Genomic DNA, 23,382 nt, shown 5'->3' with positions numbered 1-23,382 from the left:
AGTACCAACAAACGTGGGCAAAACTTGTCCAACCTGGGCAAGTTTAATACTTTTCAATCACTACTGCTAAACAAGAACACCCTTTTGAAGAATTCCAGAACACTCTGATAACAAACGCAATTTAATTAAATAGCTTCATGTTTAAAGATAAACTGTCTTATATGATAGAATTTAGTGCCTTTGGTCCCTGACAAAGATCTACCTCAATTCAGTTACTGCTAAGAAAAGCCTCAACTACTTATGATGATGGTCAAAATACAAGTTAATCAGATACAAAAGGTATGACTACTAAAATGAATCTGATTTGCTTCATCAAAGAGCATAAAAGCATTTTACCTAAATAAATAACTTTAAAAATGGTCACATAGGGAAATTCTGTTCATACTTCATTTTCTTTTTTTTTTGAGACGGAGTTTTGCTCTTGTTACCCAGGCTGGAGTGCAATGGCACAATCTCGGTTCACCGCAACCTCCGCCTCCCCGGTTCAGGCAATTCTCCTGCCTCAGCCTCCTGAGTCGCTGGGATTACAGGCATGTACCACCATGCCCAGCTGATTTTTTGTATTTTTAGTAGAGACGGGGTTTCACCATGTTGACCAGGATGGTCTCGATCTCTTGACCTTGTGACCCACCCGCCTCGGCCTCCCACAGTGCTGGGATTACAGGCTTGAGCCACCACGCCCGGCCCATACTTCATTTTCTAACCATATTTAAAACTCATCCTTTGGGAGTGCCTTTATAAACAATTTATTAAACATAACTAACCAACTTTATTCCTTGATAACCACATAATTCCAGACAGTGACAATTGGCCTAATCATTAGCCTACTTCATTTACCAGAAATGCCTTCAAATAACTTAACGGCTGTGAGCAAAAATTAAATCCATCCTCATGTGATCTTTTTTTTTCTCTACACCCGCCCTCTTCTGAGTATTCTCAATAGTGGCAAATACTAAACACTCAATAAAATCATTTTAATTTACCATCAATATCTGAGAGCAAAACTAAAAAAAAAAATTTCCAAGCCACTATCAATGATTGAACTGATATATTTACTATGTCCTACTATTCATATGACAAAATGTATTCATTAGGACTAAAGAATAGCAGTTTTAATTGCCACCTCCAAATGAAATGAAACAAAAAGTGGCACTAAATCCTTTTAAATCTCAATTTCCTCAACTGTAAAATGGGGATAATAATAGTGTCTACACCTCGTAGGTCAGGCTTAAACCACAGTCTATGCATATAAAACAGTGTTTGGCACATTGTGGAGGCTCAATAAATGATAGCTACTATTTTGTTTTCAAATTAAAATTCGAAGTTCTTATAGTTGGAAGAGTTTTAATTTCTCAATTTTTGTAAAAATCAACTACTATAGTAATTCCAGTTGCTATATATTTCATATTAATAAGTTACACCAAGAAATGATACATGATTGCAGTATGTCTTATGAAGGTGACAAGATATTATAGTTCTCCATGTGAATAGCAAAAGTTTTAACTTTCCTTCCCCCTAAAATAAATATTACAAAATGACTTCACAAACCTTTCATAACTGTATTCCCAGTAAATCACATTCAGTAACATTATAATGGAAAATAAGAGTATGTGCAAATGAAAAAATAAAGAACAATACCAGGAGAAGTAGTATTCTGGTCACTGGAAAGGCTGACAGCTGAATCAGCAGTAGAAAACACATGGGTTTTTTGACCAGAATGATTTTCCGTTATTGAGAATTCGGGTTCTGAAGTCTCCTTTTTGTCACTTTGATCTTCTTCATCCATATAAGTCAAAAAACGCACTAATCAGATTACATATAACAATTAAAAGAAAATAGTAGAGAAAAAAAAAGATCACATGGAAAAGACAGCAACTGCCAATATTTCCAATGGGCAACACAGATATTAGAAGTTTGCCACATATTATGCTAATAGCTTACTACTGAATAATGAATTAATTTAATTAAAAATTTAAAGTTCTTCTGCCATAAACAAACAATAAAATTTATTATCACCTTCATTAAATATGGCAGACTGAGCTAAAGTGGACAGGCCCTTCCATAAAAACAAAGAAATACTAAATTACAAAAAAAAAAAAAAAAAAGGTTAATACACAACCAGTCCTTCTAAACAGAGAAATTCCCCGGTGCCAGAAAAGAAAAAGGAACTCAAAGCTGACGCAGTACATAGGCAACGAGGCTGGGATAGTCTACTATGAGGAATAGAAGATGTGGTGCAATGAGGGAAAAACTGAACTACCTTCTTATACCTTAGAGTACTGAAGGACACCTTTGTCCATAAAACAGGGATAAGAAAATCTCTCCCCTAATGAAATAGCAAATAAGTTTCCTATCTGCATGGACAGCAGCTAAGAGAAAAATAAAAGTCAACTTAGAAATCAAAGTCCCCTGGCTTGCCACAAGCATGAACAGAGTCTGAATTTCTACCATCAAGATAGTACAGCAATCCCAAGTGAAGAAATGTAGACTAAAGTTTGTTCCAATTTTTTTCTACTTCAATGATAGCAAAAAGAAAATGCAAAACTACTCCAAAGACAAATACATATAATCTAGCAGAACTTCCACTAACGATAAGCCAGCCTATGATAAAAAATTACAAATCACACAAAGGAACAACCAACTATGAAAGAGAGTCAGTATGCATATTCAACAATTGATAATGTGCACATATGAAATATATCAATCAGAAAGGGTTAGTCATAAAACATGACTAAAATTATTAAACAGATAAAGCAAAGGAACAGTAATAAAAGAACAGGACAGAACATTAAAAGAGCAGATATATTTGAAAAAGAAATAAATACAACTTCTAGATATTAAATGTAGCCACCAAAATTAAAATCATAATGAACAGCTGAAACAGCAAAGACATGGCAAAAAAGAGAATTAGCAAACTAGAAGACAGATCTGAGGAAATCATCCTGAGTGCACCACTGATAGAGGGAGGAAATTATGCAGGAGAGGTTAAAAGAGACAAGGAACAGAGTGAGAAGGTCCAACATACTCTAATAGGTATTTTAGAAGATAGAAAAGAAACAATGGGGAGGAAGCAGTACTTCAAAAGATTATGGGTTGAAAAGTCCCCAAAGTTAAATCTTAAAACTAAAAAATCATTCCTACTCCAATAGAAGGTAAATAAAAAGAAATACACACATAGAATCATTATATGAAAAAAGCAAAATTAGGCAATCAGAGATAAAAGAACAGGAGTCAGACTATAACTCATAGGTAGTGTAAACTCAGCAATTAGAGATACCAGAAAATAATGGAATAATATCTTTTAATGCTAACATAACATTAATAATCATCCTAGAAGTCTGCATTCAGCTATAAGATATCGCTCAGGAATTAGAGTAAAATTAAAGCTATTTTCAAAAACTGAGAGAAGTTACCACTCACAGACTCTAAAGGAAAGAAATAATAAAGAAAGGAAGGAAGAATGAAACCAAATCCTTAAAGAAGCAACTGTTGGCAACAATAGCAGAGAAGAGAAAAGAGCAGAGTTCATCTCAGGCAATAAGAGGTGTCATGAAAGTTGTCTTGGTTTTATACGTTTGTTGCATATATATTTATATTTTAAAATGTAATTAGAAATTAGAAATTTTAAAATGAATTAATTGTGGGCAAAGAGAATGACAAACGTTGAGAAATCCTAACTAAGCACTGACTAATAAAAATAAAAGACAAGGGAAACTAAATGCAAGGGTTAAAAACGGAGTAGATCTAAAATATTAGAAAACAGTTATCAGAGAAGATGGAGGACACGAATCAGTGCTAAAAAAGTCTAAAGTCCCTATATTGTTTGGGAGGTAGATATATTCACCTTAATTTAAAAAGAAAAAAAATTTTTAGGAGACGGTGTCTCACTATGTTTCCCAGGCTGGAGTGCAGTGTCTATTCAGAGACATAATAATAACATACTACAACCTTGAATTCTGGGCTGAAGTGATCCTCCCACCTCAGCCTCCCAGGTAGCTGGGACTACAGGTACACACAACCATGCCCAACTTCATCTTAAATTTTAACTCAACTATGAATGTTAAAAATTTAAGAGTAACCATTAAAGGATTAAAAATCAAATGTATAATTTCTGAACCAATACAATAGGAAAGAGAGAATATAGAAAACTCAATCCAATAAAAGGCCAAAAAGAGGGACAAAAAGGAAAAAAACATGACAAAAAAGAAACATGAAATAAGATATTAGAAATAAGCACAAATATATCAGTAAATAAATGTACACTGATTATACTTGCTGGTTAAAAAAGATTGCCTAATTATTTAAAGGAGTGAAATCTAGTTACATGCTGGATACAACTACAACATAATCAAACAGCTTGAAAGTAAAGGATGATATCCAATTTACAAGAAATACAGAGGAGAAAGCAACATATTAAATGGCATCACAGAGATTCAATTAGCAAAACCCAGATTCTGAAAAACACTTCGGGATGAATATCTTGTTTCTTCAACAAAGAAAACTTGAAGGAAGAAAAAGGAGAGAAGGAACCCGGAAGTTAAGAGACTTACAAGCCATCAACCAATGGCCACATATAGATCTTACCTGGGTTCCAACTGTAATCATTACAAAACTATTTTTTAAAATGAGCAACTGGCAACATCTGAACCCTAATTAGATATGCAAATATATTAAAAATTTTTTAAAGAATGTCAATATTATTATGCTTATGTTTTAAAAATGGACCTGATCTTTTAGAGATACATATAAAATATTTACACATAAAATAATGTGCTGTCTGGGTTTTGCTTCAAAATAATCAAGAAAAAGGTGGGAAGAGTGGGTGGGTGTATACATAAAAAAGAGATTGGCCATGAGTTAATAATGATTAGAGTTTTTTGTTGAGTATATGAAGGTTAATTGAATGATTCTGTCGTCTATTAAAATAGAGTCGAAATTTAACATAAAATTTCAAAAAACAAAACATTATCAAAAAAGACATACCAAAACACAGGGGTAATAATATTCATGTTAAACAAAATTGACTACAAGTCAAAAAGAATTACTGGGGTTATTACTTAATGACAAAAGAGACAAAATCCCACAAGAAATATAACAGTTCTGAACTATATTCACCTTATAGCCTTAAGATGAATGTAACAGATTTACAAGAAGAAATAATTCCACAATCATTACGGGTAATTTTTAATGCAACCTTCTGAGAAATGAATGGATCAAGCTGACTAACAAATCAGAAAAAATATATAGAATCTGGACAATACAATTTAGAAGCTTGACTAAAGGGAGATATATATACATACACTACATACAACCAACAGAAAATGCTTGTTCTCTTCAAATAAATGTGGAACATATATAAAAACCGACCATATATCCTCAGCCACAAGGGATATTTTAACAAATATCTAAGAAATGATACCATCGTACACACCAGCTAATCAAAATACAATGAAAATGGAAATCAATCACGAAAACATAGTCCAAACTCAATATTTAGAACCTAAAAACTCCTTTTACAAGCTAAAGAAATCATAATGCGAACTATGAACTACAAACTATGCAGACCTGCACAACACCAAATGATGATGAATGAGTATCAACACTCTTGTTTAGGTTCATGTAGGAACATGTTCAGCCTCAACTGCATATATTGAAAAATAAGAAAAAACAAAGTTAGAAAAAAGCCAAAAAATCCCCCAAAATAGAAGAAATAATAAAGATTAATGAAAAAGAAAACTGAGAAACAATAAAGAGAATTAACAAAGACTGGCTTTTGAAAAGTCTAAACTGACAAGACTGAATGAGAAAAAGAATGCAGGTATAAACTACTACAGACACAGTAGAAAGTAAAATCAACTGCTCTAATTTCATTGTTTCAATAAGAAATGAAAAAACTTAATACCTTACCACTGCCTGGCCATTTTACCAGAACCTTAAATTTTAGCTCAGCTGATGATCACAGACAAACAGCAACCTCAGCACAAAGCTCTGTGCAATCCTCAGCACAATAAGGCAAATGGTTTGGAATCCACAAAAACTGTGCTCCAGGCCACACTTGCCCCATCCTGGCATAAAATCCAGAGGAGGTTATTGTCTTCTCAACAACAACAACAAAAAACAAACAAACAGAAAGGTCTTGAGGTGGGAGCTAATCACATTACAAAAAAATAATCCTAATCTAAAAACTGGGAAGCTGATGACTTAAGATCACACAGGAAAACTATTCCTACTTCTAGCACTCCACAAAGCAATGCCTATTTTTTCAGGTCAACCAAAGCAAGACTTCGGCCAGCCTCTGTCAGCTCCCACAAACCTTTGTCAGAAATGCTAATGGTTTTCGAAGCTAATGTTTTTTTGAATTCAGGGCCAGAAGAGAATTCAGTGTGATCCACTGGTCCAATCTGTAGGAAAAAAGCACACAACAAAACAATGGTAATACTTTGAAAATTTCAAAACATCAAACAATTTTATGTAAGTTTTAAACATTTGCACTAATGCAAAAGTGAAAGAAATGGGATTAAATCCAATATAAGCTAAATGGTAGGGATCAATAAAGCAGAGGGAATTTTTACTTAACTGTAGCTTAACTGAGTTATAACCTTTAAGAACCTCGGGAAAAATGAAATAAAATTTCATTTTATAATGATAAATTTTACAATTTTATAATTTTTATAATTTTATAAAATAAAATTTTAGAATGAAGAAGAACCTCTCGCTCTGTCACCCAGGCTGGAATGCTGTGGTGTGATCTCAGCTCACTGCAACCTCCGCCTCCTGGGTTCAAGTGATTCTTCTGCCTCAGCCACCTGAGTAGCTGGGACTACAGGCTCATGCCACCATGCCCAGCTAATTCTTTGTATTTTTAGTAGATACGTGGTTTCACTGTGTTAGCCAGGATGGTCTCCATCTCCTGACCTTGTGATTCGCCTGCCTCGGCCTCCCAAAGTGCTGGGATTACAGGTGTGATGAAGAATCTGAATTACCATATGGACAAACTCATATTAAAGATGAGAGAACAAAGCCCAGAGAGATTCAATGACTGTTTTAGTGGCATAACATAGTCAAACCAGTTCTTCAAGACTACTTACTACTCAGTGTCTGCCCTGGGTATCCCTGGGCCTCTTCCAGGCCTACAAGCTGCTTTCTTAACTTAGGCAAGTGAAGATGTTTGTATTTATGTGTACATTACAATAATGTGAGAGCATTTTTAAAAAATATACCAAACTTGTTGGGCCCAGTGGCTCACACCTGTAATCCTAGCACTTTGGGATGGTGAAGCAGGCAGATCACTTGAGGTCAGTTTGAGACCAGCCTAGCCAACATGGCAAAACCCTGTCTCTATTAAAAATTAAAAAATTAGGCAGGCATGGTGGCAACACTGTAATCCCAGCTACTCGGGAGGCTAAGGCAGAATTACTTCAACCCAGGAGGCAGCGGTTGCAGTGAGTTGAGATCACACCACTGCACTCCAGCCTGGATGAGAGACTGAGATTCCATCTCAAAAATGAAATATATAAATAAATAAGTAAATATATAAACTGTATATATATACACAAACACACATACCAAATGTTATTTCCTTCAAAATAGTCATTTTAGAAGACTAAATACCCTATTTTTCCCTGGGGGATATGTTGCAAGACCCCCAGTGAATACCTGATGTGATGGGTAGTACCAAACCTTACATATAGCTGTCCCTCAGTATCCACAGGGGGATTGGCTCCAGGACCACCACAGATACCAAAATCCACAGACACTCAAGTCCCTTATATAAAATGGTGCAGTATTTATATATAACCTATACACATTCTCCCATATACTTCAAATAATCTCTAGATTATAATATCTAATACAACGTAAATGTTAAATATTAATAGTTGTTATGACATATTGTTTAGGAGTTACGACATATTGTTTAGGAATAATGACAAGAAAAAAAGATCTGTACATGTTCAGTACAGATACAAACATCCTTTTTTGCTTTCTTAAAATATTTTCAATCCACACTTGGTTGAACTGTCAGATGCAGAACCCATGGATATGGAGGGCTGACTATATATTTTTATGCTATGCATACATACCTATGATAAAGCTTAATTTATCAATAGGCACAATAAGAGATTAACAATAGCTAACAATTTTAACAATATACTGTAATCAAAGTTATGTGAATGTGGTTTCTGTCTCTTAAAATATCTTCTTATATTATACAGAGGGTAACAGAAACCTCAGAAAATAAAACTGCAAATAAGAAGGGACTACTTAGGGACTTCAAGCAAACACTTCTGGAACCCTTCCTTTGAAATTGTCTCCCAACTTTGTACCACAATTATAAATAACTGTTCTAGTGGTGAATCTTTAGTATATAAGTGTGATTTTATTACTGCCAGAGTCAAAACAAAGACAGCAAAGACAACCATTAAGCAAATATTTATTAAATGCCTGCCATGTGTAGCAAAAGACATTGTGTAGCAAATGATATGTGTACATGTCATGTGTAGCTACAAAAGACATGTGTAGCAAAAGACATTGTCCCTACCTTCAAATCTTAAAAGGCTTGAGAGAGAAGCCCTATCAGAATTTTTGGGAGCCTTTTAAAAATACCAAGCCACCTCCACCTCCCCAACAGATTCAGCAGGGATAGAATGTATACTTTTAAAAAGCATCTGAGTGATCTTGACATGCAAAAGCAGTCCAAATGCTTAATTGTGGGTAACCCCCGCATCTAGGCACCGAGGAAGGAGAGCTAAGCAGATTCCCAGCACAATTAGTGCCTGAAGAATATTTTAGTTTATAGTGTTACTACTCAGTTATTTCCTTTTACATAATCCTTTACATATAATCATGTATTAGTTTGTAGAATTAGTGCCTGAAGAATATCTTACCACTCAGTTATTTCCCTATATATATCTTAGCTCATAGTTGGAGGAATGCCTAGAGCAGACACGGTACAGAGTATGAATTCAGGAATAAGCAGCTTACAGTCGGAGGAATATCTAGAGCAGAAATGGTGCACAGTATGATTTCAGGGAAAAACAGTTATATCAGGACAAGAATCCATGGCTCAGGTGGCAGTGTTCAGTATCGTAAAGATACCCGCTGTATGGCAGGCTTGGAGCAAGAGCCACTCCTCCTGATGAAGGAGTTGTAGTACCTTGCATCCAGTTATTGTGGAAGGCTGCCCTCAGACCGGCAATCCCACAAGCGTCCGAGGGCTTAAAACCCCTCCGGTATAATCGCGCCTTGGTGATCGTGAGCTTTATCAGCTCTTGTTACTGTGCTGGCTCAAAAGCATTATCCTATAGAAATCATTGGAAGCTGCCAGCAGGTGGTGGTAGACCCTGTCAGCTCTGTCACTGCTGTGTGACTCAAAACATCCTCCTACAGATAATCTTAGAAGTAGCGTGCCCATAGATATATTGCACGCTGCACACTCTTCACTGCGCATGGCCCACCTCCTTGCCTCAGTGACCTAATGGGGATGGACCCCTCACTGTGCACAGCCTACCTCCTTGCCTTGGTGACCTAATGGAAATGGACCCCTTGCTGCACACTGCCCACCTCCTAGCCTAGGTGACCTAATGGGGGTGGACCCCTTGTTTATTGCTCACGACCCTATCACTATTCTTAAAGATGACCTCACTCACTACCCTGCCTCCTAACCTATACCCAGTAAATACAGATGCTTCTGGACATTTAGGGCCTCGCCTGTCTCCGCTTATTGATGGCGTGGCCCCCCTGAGCCCAGCTGCACTTACTTTGCCCTTCTGTGTCCTGCCTCTATTTCTCGGATCCTGTGCCTCAGCACAACAATAGGGGACAACCCATGACCCTGTAGGGCTGTGGCCCTACACTTAATGGACTCAGATATGTAGAAATTACCTCCTGCAACTCCTGCTTTGGCTGGCTTTCTCCTGGGTCTCTTACAACTTCAGACTATTCTCAAGTCTTATTGAATCCCCATCCTTACAAGGAAATGTTTCCACAAGATTCTTTACCCTCTTCTTTTCTCCTCTATGTGCTCTCCCTGAGAAGTGCCTATTCTATCATAATTTGAACTTCCTCCTGATTACTCCAAAATCTGTATCTTAAAGCCCAGTTGTAGCTCCTCAGCTGCTTCTGAGGAATTGCCTACTTATCTCACAGCACCTAAAATGTATCATGTCCCTGACAGAAATCATTGTGCCTGCCTCCCCCAATATGCGTGCTCACACACAATTCTTCCTTAGTTTGGAAAACGGCTCCACCATTCACTCAGGCTGGAATCTGGACAACACTGTGAATTGTTGTCTTCTTCACCTTCCCACAGCTTATCAATCTCTAAGTCCTGTTAATGCCTTCCCTCCATTGTTACTGCCCAAATTCAGGCATATTGTTATTTCCTGCCTTGGATATTTAGTGTATCTCAAGCACTTATCAGTGGATCTGCTATGGAGCTAGAAGCATGCCAAGAATCATTTGTGAAGCTTGTTAATAACAGATTCCTGGGCTCTACCCAGACCTACTTAAAATCAGAATTTCAGGGAAATGGGGCCCAGGAATCCACATTCTTAACAAGTTTCCTAGTTGATACTAATGGGCAGCCAGATTTGGAACCACTGTGACCCGTGGTCTCCTTGTTCCCAGACTTATCCTTTCCAATCTGCCCTCCATACTACTGTCTGTATATCTGATCATCTCTCTTCACTGTTTAAAATTCTTCATTGGTTTCCTACTGCCTGCTTATAGGATAAAATCCCAATCGCTTGACATGGTAAACAATGCTTTCTGTTCCTCCTTGTCTCCCCTCTCCTACCTCTACTGCCAGGTATCTTGAAGTCCAGTCTCACTAACTTCTATCTCTAAGTAATGCTCATACAGCTCTCCAAACACTCTATGCCATTTGGTACCTTTCTCCTTTACTCACAATATTTTGTCAGCCCTTCCTTAATTAACTGATGAATATCAATTCATTACCAGCTCAAGAGTCACCTCTGCAAAGCCTTCACCGTTGCCACAGCTTTACTTACCCCGTCCAGTCACAACATGCCAGGCATATCTATGTGTCCTCATTACACCCAGTACATATGTATTTATTGGTGTATACATCTACCTTCTTTTATTAGATTTTATAGTCCTTGAGAGTAGGTACTATGCCTTATTTATCTTTCTATTCCCAGAACTTAGCATAGGGCCTAATATGCAGTAGATGGTCAATAAATGTTTGTTGAATAAATTAATGATTTATAAACTCTTGTGAGAGTCAGCAAGCCAGCATCAAGACTAGATTTGGGCATAAATCAAGTATCTAGCTGTAGACAATGACTACTAAACTAGCTCAGATGGCAATTTCAAAAGAGGTTCTTTGAAGTAAGGAGTGCCAGCAACTGCTTTGATGCTGAACATTTATTTGGATGTGACAGATCTAAAGATCTAAGTCTGGGTTAACAAAACAGAAAGCAGGTCAGGTAGGGTGGCTCACACCTGCAATCCCAGCACTTTGGGAAGCTGAGGTGGGAGTCTCACTTGGGCCCAGGAGTTGGAGACTGGCCTGGGCAAAATGGTAAAACCCTATCTCTACCAAAAAACAAACAAACAAAAAAAAACAGGGAAACAAACCAAATAAGCATGATAATATCATTACTTAGTATTAGTATTTTTACTTAGTAGTAGTCCTGCCTCATATCCTTTCAGTATAGTTTCACATATGCTTAATCTTAATTTTTAAGTATGTGTTAAATGTTTGGATTGAGGACATACTATAAACCTAAAAAATAACATTTTTTAAAATGTCAACATGCTAGCAATCTGGAATATCTGTAAGGTAAGTCAATAACAAAATTCTTATCCTGTAGACTATTTTGCATTTCCCAATGTTAGATTTTAAGACATTTAACTTTTTTTTTTAAGAGGCAGGGTCTCGCTCTGACACCCAGGCTACAGTGCAGTGGGTACAATGATAGCTTACTGCAGCCTTGAACTCCTGGGCTCAAGTGATCCTTCCACCTCAGCCTCCTGAGTAGCTAGGACTACAGGTACACATCACCATGCCCGACTTATTATTTTTGTGGAAATGAGGTCTCACTATGTTGCCTGGGCTGATCTCAAATTCCTGGCCTCAAGCACCCAACCATGGTCTCATTTAACCTATTATTTGTAACATAATATTTATTCTTTAATCCTCATGATATAAATTGTTCTTCCTTTTAAAAAAGGACAAAATGTGCAAAATAATTAATTTTTGAGACTTCCTATTTTAACTACCATTATATATAAACATTTATTTTTTTATGACTACCTTTTTTTTTGAGATGGAGTCTCACTCTGTTGCCAGGCTGGTGTGTAGTGGCACCATCTCAGCTCACTGCAACCTCCACTTCCTGGGTTCAAGTGACTCTCCTGCCTCAGCCTCCAGAGTAGCTGGGACTACAGGAATACATCACCACACCCAGCTAATTTTTATATTTTTAGTAGAGACAGGGTTTTGCCATGTTGGCCAGGATGGTCTCAATCTCCTGACCTTGTGATCTGCCCACCTCAGCCTCCCAAAGTGCTGGGATTACAGGTGTGAATGACTACCTTTTAAAGACATAGAAACTAGGCTGGTGTGGTGGCTCATATCTATAATCCTAGCATGTTGGGAGGCCAAGGCAAGACTGCTTGAGGCCAAGAGTTAGAGACTAGTTTGGGCAACATAGTGAGAACTTGTCTCCACAAAAAATTTTAAAAACTTAGCTGGGTGTGGTGGCGCACACCTATAGTCCCAGGTACTCGGGAGGCTGAGATGGGAGGATTGCTTGAACCTGGGATGTCGAGGCTGCAGTGAGCCACGATCGCATCACTGCACTCCAGCCTGAATAACAGAGCAAGACTATGACTCAAGAATAAAAAGAAAAAAAGATATGAAAACTTTCTAAGGAACTGATTACTAACTTACATAAAATATTTAAAACTGACAAAAACTCCAAATATAAGGACAATAATATTTGTAAAATTATAAAAATCTTTCAGAGGAAAATGATAATTACAAGTGGGGTTCCTTTAATATCACATTCTAGTTCTGTAATTCACAGTTTTTTTTTATTGGTAGGAAGCATGGGTTTACTTCCTTTTTGTGTGTGGGGGACTCTAGAAAAAGCTTTATTTAGAGCAGAAGATTAGCTGAATAGTCGTATATGTACAGAAGAAAGTAAATTTATACTTTAAAATGTCCCAATAAACAAAACTTTAAGCTCAGATGGCTTCACTGAATTCTACCAAACATTTAAGGAAAAAATAGTGCCAATTCTATAAAAAATTTTCCCAAGACATAGAAGAGAGAGTAGTATTTTCCAACTTATTTTATGATAACAGCATTATACATGGGTTTACTTCTAAAAAGCTTAAGGTAAGCTTTGTATTTGTGAGGGTGATTTTGACTCCCAAGGAACACTTGGTATTATCTAGAGACATTTTTTATTGTTACAACTAAGGAGCAGTGCAACTGAAAGCTACTGGGTAGAGACCAGAGATGCTGCCAAATATGCTACAATGCATGGGACAGTCCTCTACAACAAAGAAATATCTGGCTCAAAGGTCAATAGTGTTGAGGTTGAAAAACCCTAGCTTAAAGAAACCAAATTTCCCATTATTTTGAAATATCAAGTATCCAAAGTTATATCACACTAAAAATCATAATTCAGTTGCAAACAAAAAACTAAAAATAAAGATAGTCTACCTTATCACAATGTAGATCTAGCATTTCAGGCTTGGGGAAATCCTGCTCTATGTTTTCAGCAATGTTCTGTATTGCTAGCAGCTGCTCGTCAATTTTCTGAAGCTTAGCAGTGAGATGCTCTAGTTGGTAAGCTGTAGAGCTTGGTGCAGGGCGAGCTGCAGAGATACCTTGCAGCAGTTTCCATAACAAATAATCTGCAGAGTCTGGTTTTGTGCTCTGTCCTTTGAATTGGAACTCTGGTTCTGGCAGATCTAAATATTAATAAAAGTAAAAGCAGAATTTGTTATACAGGTATTGATCGACTTACGACCTATGCAGCTTACGACCATTCGACTTTATGACCACAATCGCTAGCCACGACTGCTCCGCTGTAGATTTTTGGAAACACTACAACATTTTGATGTGTATCAAGAATATCGCTACCGCCTGGGAGGCTGTGACGACAAAGTGCATGAACGGCATCTGGAAAAATTGTGTTAAGCGCTATGTTAATGATTTTGACGGATTTGACAGTGAACATGAACTTGAAACAATTCGGGAAAAAATAGTAAAACTCGCTAAAGACCTTTCTTTGGAGTGTGAAATGGAAGATGTCGAAGAGTTGCTAGACAAAGAATCCAGAAAACTTACAAATGAAGAGCTAATCGAACTGGAAGAAGAAAGAGTGGTGGAAGAAGAAAGAAGAGAAGCAGAGAAAGAAGAGGAGCCAGAAAGAAAGTTCACCACTAAGGGATTATCAGACAGTTTATCTTTACTGAATAAACTTCTTATACATTTCGAAGCAATGGACCCAAACATCGAACGATTTGCAAGGATTGAACGGATGGCGCACGATGTGTTTCATCCGTATCGTGAAATTTATGAAGAACAAAAGAAACATACAATTCAGACAAAGCTCACCATGTTTATGAAAAAACCAACTCCGGTAACCCCAACTGCTGCCTCAGATGACGACATCAACAATCCGCAGCCAAGCACCAGTGGCCAATAAAATGTTTCGTATATGTTTATATATTTTGATATGTTTTGCAATTGGGAAAATGTTTCCTATGGTATTTTTTACACCTGTATTTTGTATTTTTGTATGCACCTGTATTTTGTAATTTTGTATGTTTTGCAAATATTAAACCAGTTGTACTGGTAATGCAGTGTTTTACTTAAACCTGACGAATGTAAAAATAAGAAACAGAATGGTGTAGAGATGATACAAATGGCATAAAATGAACAAAGAAAATTATGATACATAACAATAATGAAAGAAAATTATGATAAAATATGACTTAAAGACTTTTATAACATCATTTCACAGTACTGTACATATAGCCTACTCAACTTACGACCAAATTGTGTTACGACCGGTCTGTCAGAACCAATCGTGGTCTTAAGTTGAGCACTAGCTATAATTAAAGAAGAGGTATTACTGATGATCTCATTTTTTATGACTTCATTTTAAACCAACACAACACTACCTTCCAAATCAGTTTTAATATACCTAAAAATTCCATTTCAGCTTCTTGACTTCTGAGATAAGAATACAGAAATTACTACAACAAAGCTCCACACATAAGGCAGCCTTAATATTACATTTATCCCTTGCTACAAACATACTTCATCAAAATGCAACTTTAATATTTTTACGACTTTTTCAAATTCTACTTGAAAATCAAAGTGCGCGAGTCAGAGTCTCGCATGAAAGCCGCCGTGGCGCAATGAAGGTGAAGGCCGGTGTGCTCGCCAGCCGAGGTGGGATCCCGAGGCCTCTCCAGTCCGCCGAGGGCGCACCACCAGCCCGTCTCGCCTGTCATGCCGGGGAGGTGGAGCACAAGTGCACGTGTTAGGACCCGAACAATGGTGAACTATGCCTGGGCAGGGTGAAGCCAGAGGAAACTCTGGTGGAGGTCTGTAGCGGTCCTGACGTGCAAATCGGTCATCCGACCTGGATATAGGGGCGAAAGACTAATCGAACGATCTAGTAGCTGGTTCCCGCCGAAGTTTCCCTCAGGATAGCTGGCGCTCTCGCAACCGTCCCACCCCCAGTATCTCAAAATAATAAAAGCTATTTACGACAAACCAACAGCCAATATCATAATGAATGGGCAAAAACTGGAAGCATTCCGCTTGAAATCTGGCACTGGACAAGGATGCCTTCTCTCACCACTCCTATTCAGTATAGTACTAGAAGTTCTAGCCAGAGCAATCAGGCAAGAAAAAGAAATAAAGGGTATTCAAATAGGAAAGGAGGAAGTCAAATTGTCTCTATTTGCAGACGACATGATTGTATATCTAGAAGACCCCATTGTCTCAGCCCCAAATCTCCTGAAGCTGATAAGCAACTTCAGCAAAGTCTCAGGATACAAAATCAATGTGCAAAAATCACATGCATTCCTATATGCCAATAACAGACTTAAAGAGAGCCAAATCAAGAACAAACTTCCATTCACAATTGCCACAAAGAGAATAAAATACCTAGGAATACAACTAACAAGGAACGTAAAGGACCTCTTCAAGGAGAACTACAAACTGCTGCTCAACGAAATAAGAGAGGACACAAACAGATGGAGAAACATTCCATGTTCATGGTTAGGAAGAATCAATATAGTGAAAATGGCCATACTGCCCAAAGTAATTTACAGATTCAATGCTATCCCATTCAAGCTACCAATGACCTTCTTCACAGAACTGGAAAAAACACCTTAAACTTCATATGGAACCAAAAGAGAGCCCACATAGCCAAGTCAATTCTAAGCAAAAAGAACAAAGCGGGAGGCATCACACTACCAGACTTCAAACTATACTACAAGGCTACAGTAATCAAAATAGCATGGTACTGGTGCCAAAACAGAGATATAGACCAATGGAACAGAACAGAGGTCTCGGAGGCAACACAACATATCTACAACCATCTGATCTTTGACAAACCAGACAAAAATAAGCAATGGGGAAAGGATTCCCTGTTTAATAAATGGTGTTGGGAAAACTGGCTAGCCATGTGCAGAAAGCAGAAACTGGACCCCTTCCTGACACCTTACATTAAAATTAACTCCAGATGGATTAAAGACTTCAACATAAGACCTAACACCATAAAAACCCTAGAAGAAAATCTAGGCAAAACCATTCAGGACATAGGCATAGGCAAGGACTTCATGACCAAAACACCAAAAGCATTGCCAACAAAAGCCAAAATAGACAAATGGGACCTAATCAAACTCCACAGCTTCTGCACAGCAAAAGAAACAGTCATTAGAGTGAATCGGCAACCAACAGAATGGGAAAAAATTTTTTCTGTTTACCCATCTGACAAAGGGCTGATATCCAGAATTTACAAAGAACTAAAACAGATTTACAAGAAAAAAACTAACAAGCCCATTCAAAAGTGGGCAAAGGATATGAACCAATACTTTACAAAAGAAGACATTCACGAGGCCAACAAACATATGAAAAAATGCTCATCATCACTGGTCATCAGAGAAATGCAAATCAAAGCTACACTGAGATACCATCTCACGCCAGTTAGAATGGCGATCATTAAAAAATCTGGAGACAACAGATGCTGGACAGGATGTGGAGAAATAGGAACAATTTTACACTGTTGGTGGGAGTGTAAATTAGTTCAACCATTGTGGAAGACAGTGTGGTGATTCCTCAAGGACCTAGAAATAGAAATTCCATTTGACCCAGCAATCCCATTACTGGGTATATATCCACAGGATTATAAATCGTTCTACTATAAGGACACGTGCACACGAATGTTCATTGCAGCACTGTTTACAATAGCAAAGACATGGAGCCAACCCAAATGCCCATCGATGATGGACTGGACAGAGAAAATGTGGCACCTATACGCCATGGAATATTATGCAGCCATCAAAAATGATGAGTTTGTGTCCTTTGTAGGGACATGGATGAACCTGGAAACCATCATTCTCAGCAAACTGACAGAAGAGCAGAAGATCAAACACCGCATGTTCTCACTCATAGGCGGGTGTTGAACAAAGAGAACACATGGACACAGGGAGGGGAGCACTACACACTGGGGTCAGTTGGGGGGAAATAGGGGAGGGACGGTGGGGAGTGGGGAGCTGGGGAGAGATAGCAAGGGGAGAGATGCCAGAGGTAGGTGATGGGGAGGAAGGCAGCAAATCACACTGCCACATGTGTATCTATGCAACAATCTTGCATGTTCTTCACATGTACCCCAAAACCTAAAATGCAATAAAATAATTGGAAAAAAAAAAAAAAAGAAAAGAAAATCAAAAGCCACACACATTAATAGATGGGCCTAATGCTGGCTATTACTGACTTTATATGGGCTCTCAGGCAAATGTTAAACCTCCTAAGACAAAATCAAAGCCAATGACTCTGCTTTTTCTTAAACTCAGTTGATTCTTCTCCCACATTTGCAACACCTCTTTTTTTATTTTTATTTTTTTTTAAATGAGACAGAGCCTCGCTCAGTCACCCAGGCTATTCTCAAACTACTGGGCTCAAACAATCCTCCCACCTCAGTCTACCAATGTACTGGAATTACCACTATGCCTGGTCTGCAACACCTTTTTTAAATGCATTCTTCTTATGTCTGGGTCTCCTCCTCCTTGTATTCCTCATACTTCTTAGTCTTTTCTGCCATCCATTCCTTTTACCCATCAGTACTTCTGGGCTGCCAGCCTCACAACTCACTTCTCTGCTCACTCTTCCCACTTTCTCCGAGTTATGTCATTGATGAAAGGTGACTCCCAAATCCATATGGCACTCTCTCTGAGCTTCAGCTCCTTATATCCTGGACATCCCAGTTACGTTGTCCCGTAAGTGTATCAAAATTAATTCATTGCTTCTGCCCCTCCAAATTGCTCCCTCTTCCTTGCTCCACAGCTCAGCAAATAGCACTACCATTCAGTTTCCCAAGCCAGCGACCAGAAGTCACTCGAGGCTCCTCTCTTTCCTTCGGATCCAAATTCACAAAAATTGATGGTTCTACCTGCTACACACCAACATTCTGAATATCATTACTTGGCTGAAGCTTTCACAAAAATAGACTCCAAATCATATCCCCATCTGTAATTTATCTCTATGCTATCTAGTCCATCTTCCACACCAGACCCAGAGAGACCTTTTAAAAACATAAATCATGTTCCTTTTCTGTCCAAAACTCCAGTATGTCTTCAATGCCTTCACCTTAAAAGTTCAAATGCCTCCCTATGACAGATAATGGGACATATAATCTTTCCTCTACCTCTCCAGCTTCATCTCTTACTATTTCTTTAAACAAACAAACAAAATACTACTCCCTTTAACTCCAAGAATAATAAACTTTAATTTTTTTTCTTTTGTTTGAGACATGGTCTCGCTCTAGCACCCGGGCTGGAGTGCAGTGGTGAGATTTTGGTTTACTGCAACCTCTGTCTCCTGGACTCAAGCAATCCTCCTGCCTCAGCCTCTCGAGTGGCTGGGACTACAGGCGTGTGCCAGGACACCTGGCTAATTTTTCTACTTCTTATAGAGACAGGGTCTTACTATGTTGCCGAGGCTGGTCTCAAATTCCTGAGCTCAAGCAATCCACGTGCCTCAGCCTCCCAAAGTGCTGGGAGTACAGGCATGAGCCACCACACCCAGCCAAACTTTTTCTCAAACTAAGCAAGTTCTATCAAACCTCTCAGTTATTGCAAAATCTATTCTCTCTGTTTGAAGGCCCATTCTCTCACTAAAACGTACTTTCCTTTAAGATTCCATTTAGGTGTCTGTCTCTCCTCTAAATAGCCCCAATCATCCCCTGAGCTGGATTCCATGCTTTCTTACCCAAGAATCTCATTTATTCTGTTACTGCAGAACTTACCAAGCTGTATCATAATCATCTCTTTATATGTCTGTCTTCTCCTCTTTTTCCTATAGGCATGCCCACAGGTTGAGAGCCTGGTGCTTCTCTCTTCTTTAGCCCTGATATCTGGTCTTTAACTTCATGTTTATTAAATGAAGAGTCAGGCAATGAAGATTATGATGCCTCCCCACTTAACTTCAATGTTTTGTGAAGATAAAATTATGTGGCAAAATACTCTGAAAATTCTGAATTACTAAAAAAAATAGTGGTTATTATATTTCAGTCTCAGTCTAAGATGAACCTTCCCATGATAAGACAACAGTAAATGCTAACATTGGCAATGGCAGTCATATAATCTTTCTCCACCTGTTTCAGCCCTACCCTTTTTAGATAGACTCTCACAGTACTTTACATGTATCTATCCTTCCTGTTTCTCAGCAGCCTGAAACATGTTCTTTAATCACTCTCAGGAAAAAATATGATGCATACAAACTTCCAAGTAGAAAATACAGCAAAAAAGAAGGACACGCTTAAAACCCAGAATGTCCTCAATATATAATGAAACTAGCTTCCCTTTCTCTGGAGAACCTGCCCCGTTTCCACGGACTCAGAGAAAAATCATCCACCCAAGAAGGTTAAATACTGAGTTCCACTGACCCTGCAATGCTCTTCCTAGGCCCAGCAAAACTCTGCTTGCTATTACTGATGATATTTCTAATGGGAGATGACTTCCAAAATAAGATGCAACTGTCATTCAAAAAATAGTGAGCAGGTCTCACTAAAACAGAAACTTATTTGTTTGGTTTTTTGTTTTATATATGTAGCAACCTTGTCCCTCCCCACTCCTCACCTTTTTCTGTAATGTAAATCCCGTACACCTCTAATGTGTGACTATATTCTGAGTTTTTAAAGTATGTTATAGGCCAGGCTTGGTGGCTCATGCCTGTAAACTCAACACTTTGGGAGGCCGAGGTGAGCGAAATGCTTGAAGTCAGGAGTTCGAGACCAACCTGGTCAACATGGCAAAACCTTGCCTCTACCAAAAATATAAAAACTAGTCAGGTGTGGTGGCACATCCCTATAGTCCCAGCTACTCGGGAAGCTGAGGCATTAGAGTCACTTGAACCTGGGAGGCAGAGGTAGCAGTGAGCCGAGACTGCACCACTGCACTCCAACTTGGGTGACAGAGTGAGACACTGTCTCAAAAAAAATAAATAATAAAGTATGTTATGTAAAATGACAGAATTTAATTTCAAAATATAAAACTTCACTTTTTTTTTCTTTTTGAGACTAAGTCTCACTCTGTCGTCAGGCTGGATTGCAGTGGCACAATCTCAGCTCACTGCAACATCTACCTCCCGGGTTCAAGCAATTCTCCTGCCTCAGCCTCCTGAGCAGCTGGGATTACAAGTGCCCACCACTACACCCAGCTGATTTTTGTATTTTTAGTAGAGACAAGGTTTCACCATGTTGGCCAGGGTGGTCTCCATCTCTTAACCTCGTGATCCACCTGCCTCGGCCTCCCAAAGTGCTGGTATTACAGGCATGAGCCACCGCTCCTGGCCAAAACTTTATTTTTTAAAGTTCTTCTCTGTAATTAGAGTAGAAGGGTCCACTAACAAATCCTTTTGACCAGGCATTCTCCCCATGTAAGGAGCCTCCCAAAAGGTTGATTATAAACCTGGTCTCATTGATAAAGGAAATTAACCTGTAGATTATGGTCATTTGAAATGCCGGCCTGAGATACTCAGGGATCACAGAGAGATAAGTCTACTTCCAGTCTGCCAGAACTTCAAAAGTTGATTGGTAGGAAAATGAAGGGAAACTAACAGGGTACCTAAGCAGCCACAGACACTTGGCTTGATGTACTTCATGACAACCCTCTAAGGTGTGTCCCACAGACATACAAGTGAGGATCCCAAAGAAGGTTAATTGATTTGTAAAAAGTATCTAAAATATTAAGTGACAGAGCTGGGATTCAAATCCAGGTCTGTTCTATTTGAATCTAAAAGCCAGGTTCTGTTCACTTTCCCACATACTTCCCTTGTCTGAAAGATTGCTAGCTTCATACATCCTCCATCCACTACCCATGCACCTTAGCAGCCCCATGACAGGAGAGAGAAGACAAAGCCTTCAAAATCTGAAATACTGGCACCTGTTTGTATATGCAGCTGTAATACACATGCCCTAACACGTCCTGAGGTGAAGTTTCCCTGCCACCCATCCCTTCCTTGCTTCTCATGTCTCCTAAGTGACCACTGTCATTACACAATAATCAGACAGAGCTAGACTCTGCACCCACGCATCTTTCAACTGCAGGGCTGGCTAGGTCCATGCCTCACAACCTCTGTGGAACCTAGGGGAGACTTAGGTCTCTGTTGCACAGAGTCTGATTGCATATTGGATTAATCTAACCAGTCACACGATGTAGTAGCTTCAGGTTGTGGAGGGATATTCTCCTAGGCTGGGTGTGGTGGCTCATGCCTATAATCCTAGTACTTTGGGAGGCTGAGGTAGGAGGATCACTTGAGACCAGGAGTTACGACCAGCCTGGGCAACATAGTGAGACTCTGTCTCTATAAAAAAATTTAAAAATTAGCTAGGCATGGTGGTGTGTGCCTGTAATCCTCCTAGCTACTTGGGAGGCTGAAGCAGGAGGATCTCCTGAGCCAAAGAGTTCAAGGTCACAGTGAACTATGATAACACCACTGTACCCCAGCCTGGACGGCACAGCAAGACTCTGTCTCTAAAAAACAACAACAACAAATATATATCTATATATAGAGAGAGATATAGATATAGATCTATAGAAATGTAGTTTATTATATAAATGTAGTTATATATACATTTATTATAAATGTAGTTACATATACATGTATTATATATTACATATACGTAGTTTATATATATATGTAGTTTATTAAAAATTTCAAATATATATATATATATATATATAGTCTTCTAAATCTTGCAAAAAGTTACCATAATGCAACCTGACTATAAAACTGATATAAGTACTACTGAATTGCATATACCTGCACACAAAGATGGAAAAAACATACACTGGGGACTACAAGACAGGGAGGGAGGGAGGAAGGGAAGGGATGAAAAACTACCTATGGGGTACTATGCTCACTACCTGGGCGATGGGTTCAATCATACCCTAAATCTTAGCATCATGCAATATGCCTATGTAACAAACCTATACATGTATCCTAAATTTGAAATAAAAGTTGGAAAAAAAAGTACTGTTGGCTACCACGCCTGTATATTTTCTGTGTGCTATTTGAGAATTTCTCACCTTTTAAAATATGAGAATTGAGAGAGATCCAAGATGGCTGATCACTAGCAGCTCGGGATCGTAGCTCCCAGTGAAAGTGCAGAGAACAAGAGGATGCCACACTTTCAGACGAATTTTTGTTGCTCACACACCAGGAGATTCCCAGCGGAGGAGCCCCACGGGTCGCCAGCGCGACTCTTGTGGCCAGCGAGGCGGTTTGGCCGCTGCCTTGGTGCGGTGGTTCTTGGTGCAGAGTCAGAAAAGCACCATCAATCATAACGCCGCTGTTTTGGCCGGTGCAATGGGTTGCTCAGATTTTAGCGCTGGGAATCAACAAGTTGGATGTCCACTCAGAAACCCAATTATAAAGGCGGTAATTATAAAGACCACAGATGGATAAATTTATAATGAAGGGAAGAAAACAGCCTAAAAAGGCTGAGAATACCCAAAATCAGAACGCCTCTCCCTCTACAGGGTATCACAGCTCCTCATCAGCAATGGAACAAGGCCTGATGGAGAACGGGTGTGTTCCATTAACAGAAGCAGGCTTCAAAAGGTGGATGATAAGAAATTTCTGTGAATTAGCTGGGCATG

General features: G+C 38.7%; 1 protein-coding gene across 5 annotated transcripts in view; it reads right to left on the bottom strand.

Moving 5' to 3' along the window:
• CPLANE1 (ciliogenesis and planar polarity effector 1) overlaps window positions 1–23,382 on the bottom strand; it is a 162,439-nt gene that overhangs the window by 31,773 nt on the left and 107,284 nt on the right. The window contains exons 43-45 of one of the 5 annotated variants that reach the window (XM_032278933.1): window positions 13,697–13,947; window positions 6,314–6,401; window positions 1,639–1,776 (exon numbers count right to left, since the gene is read on the bottom strand). In XM_032278933.1, coding sequence (XP_032134824.1) covers window positions 1,639–1,776; window positions 6,314–6,401; window positions 13,697–13,947 — 477 coding nt within the window. Of the gene's footprint in view, window positions 1–1,638; window positions 1,804–6,313; window positions 6,402–13,396; window positions 13,948–23,382 lie in introns of those variants that run through there. The other 4 variants (XM_032278934.1, XM_032278932.1, XM_032278935.1 and 1 more) reach the window with 4 other exon arrangements.

This window comes from Sapajus apella, unplaced genomic scaffold (assembly GCF_009761245.1).
Source record: "Sapajus apella isolate SASKATOON/1434 unplaced genomic scaffold, GSC_monkey_1.0 scaffold11, whole genome shotgun sequence".
Classification (NCBI taxonomy): domain Eukaryota; kingdom Metazoa; phylum Chordata; class Mammalia; order Primates; family Cebidae; genus Sapajus; species Sapajus apella.
This window is presented reverse-complemented; position numbering and strand designations above follow the sequence as displayed.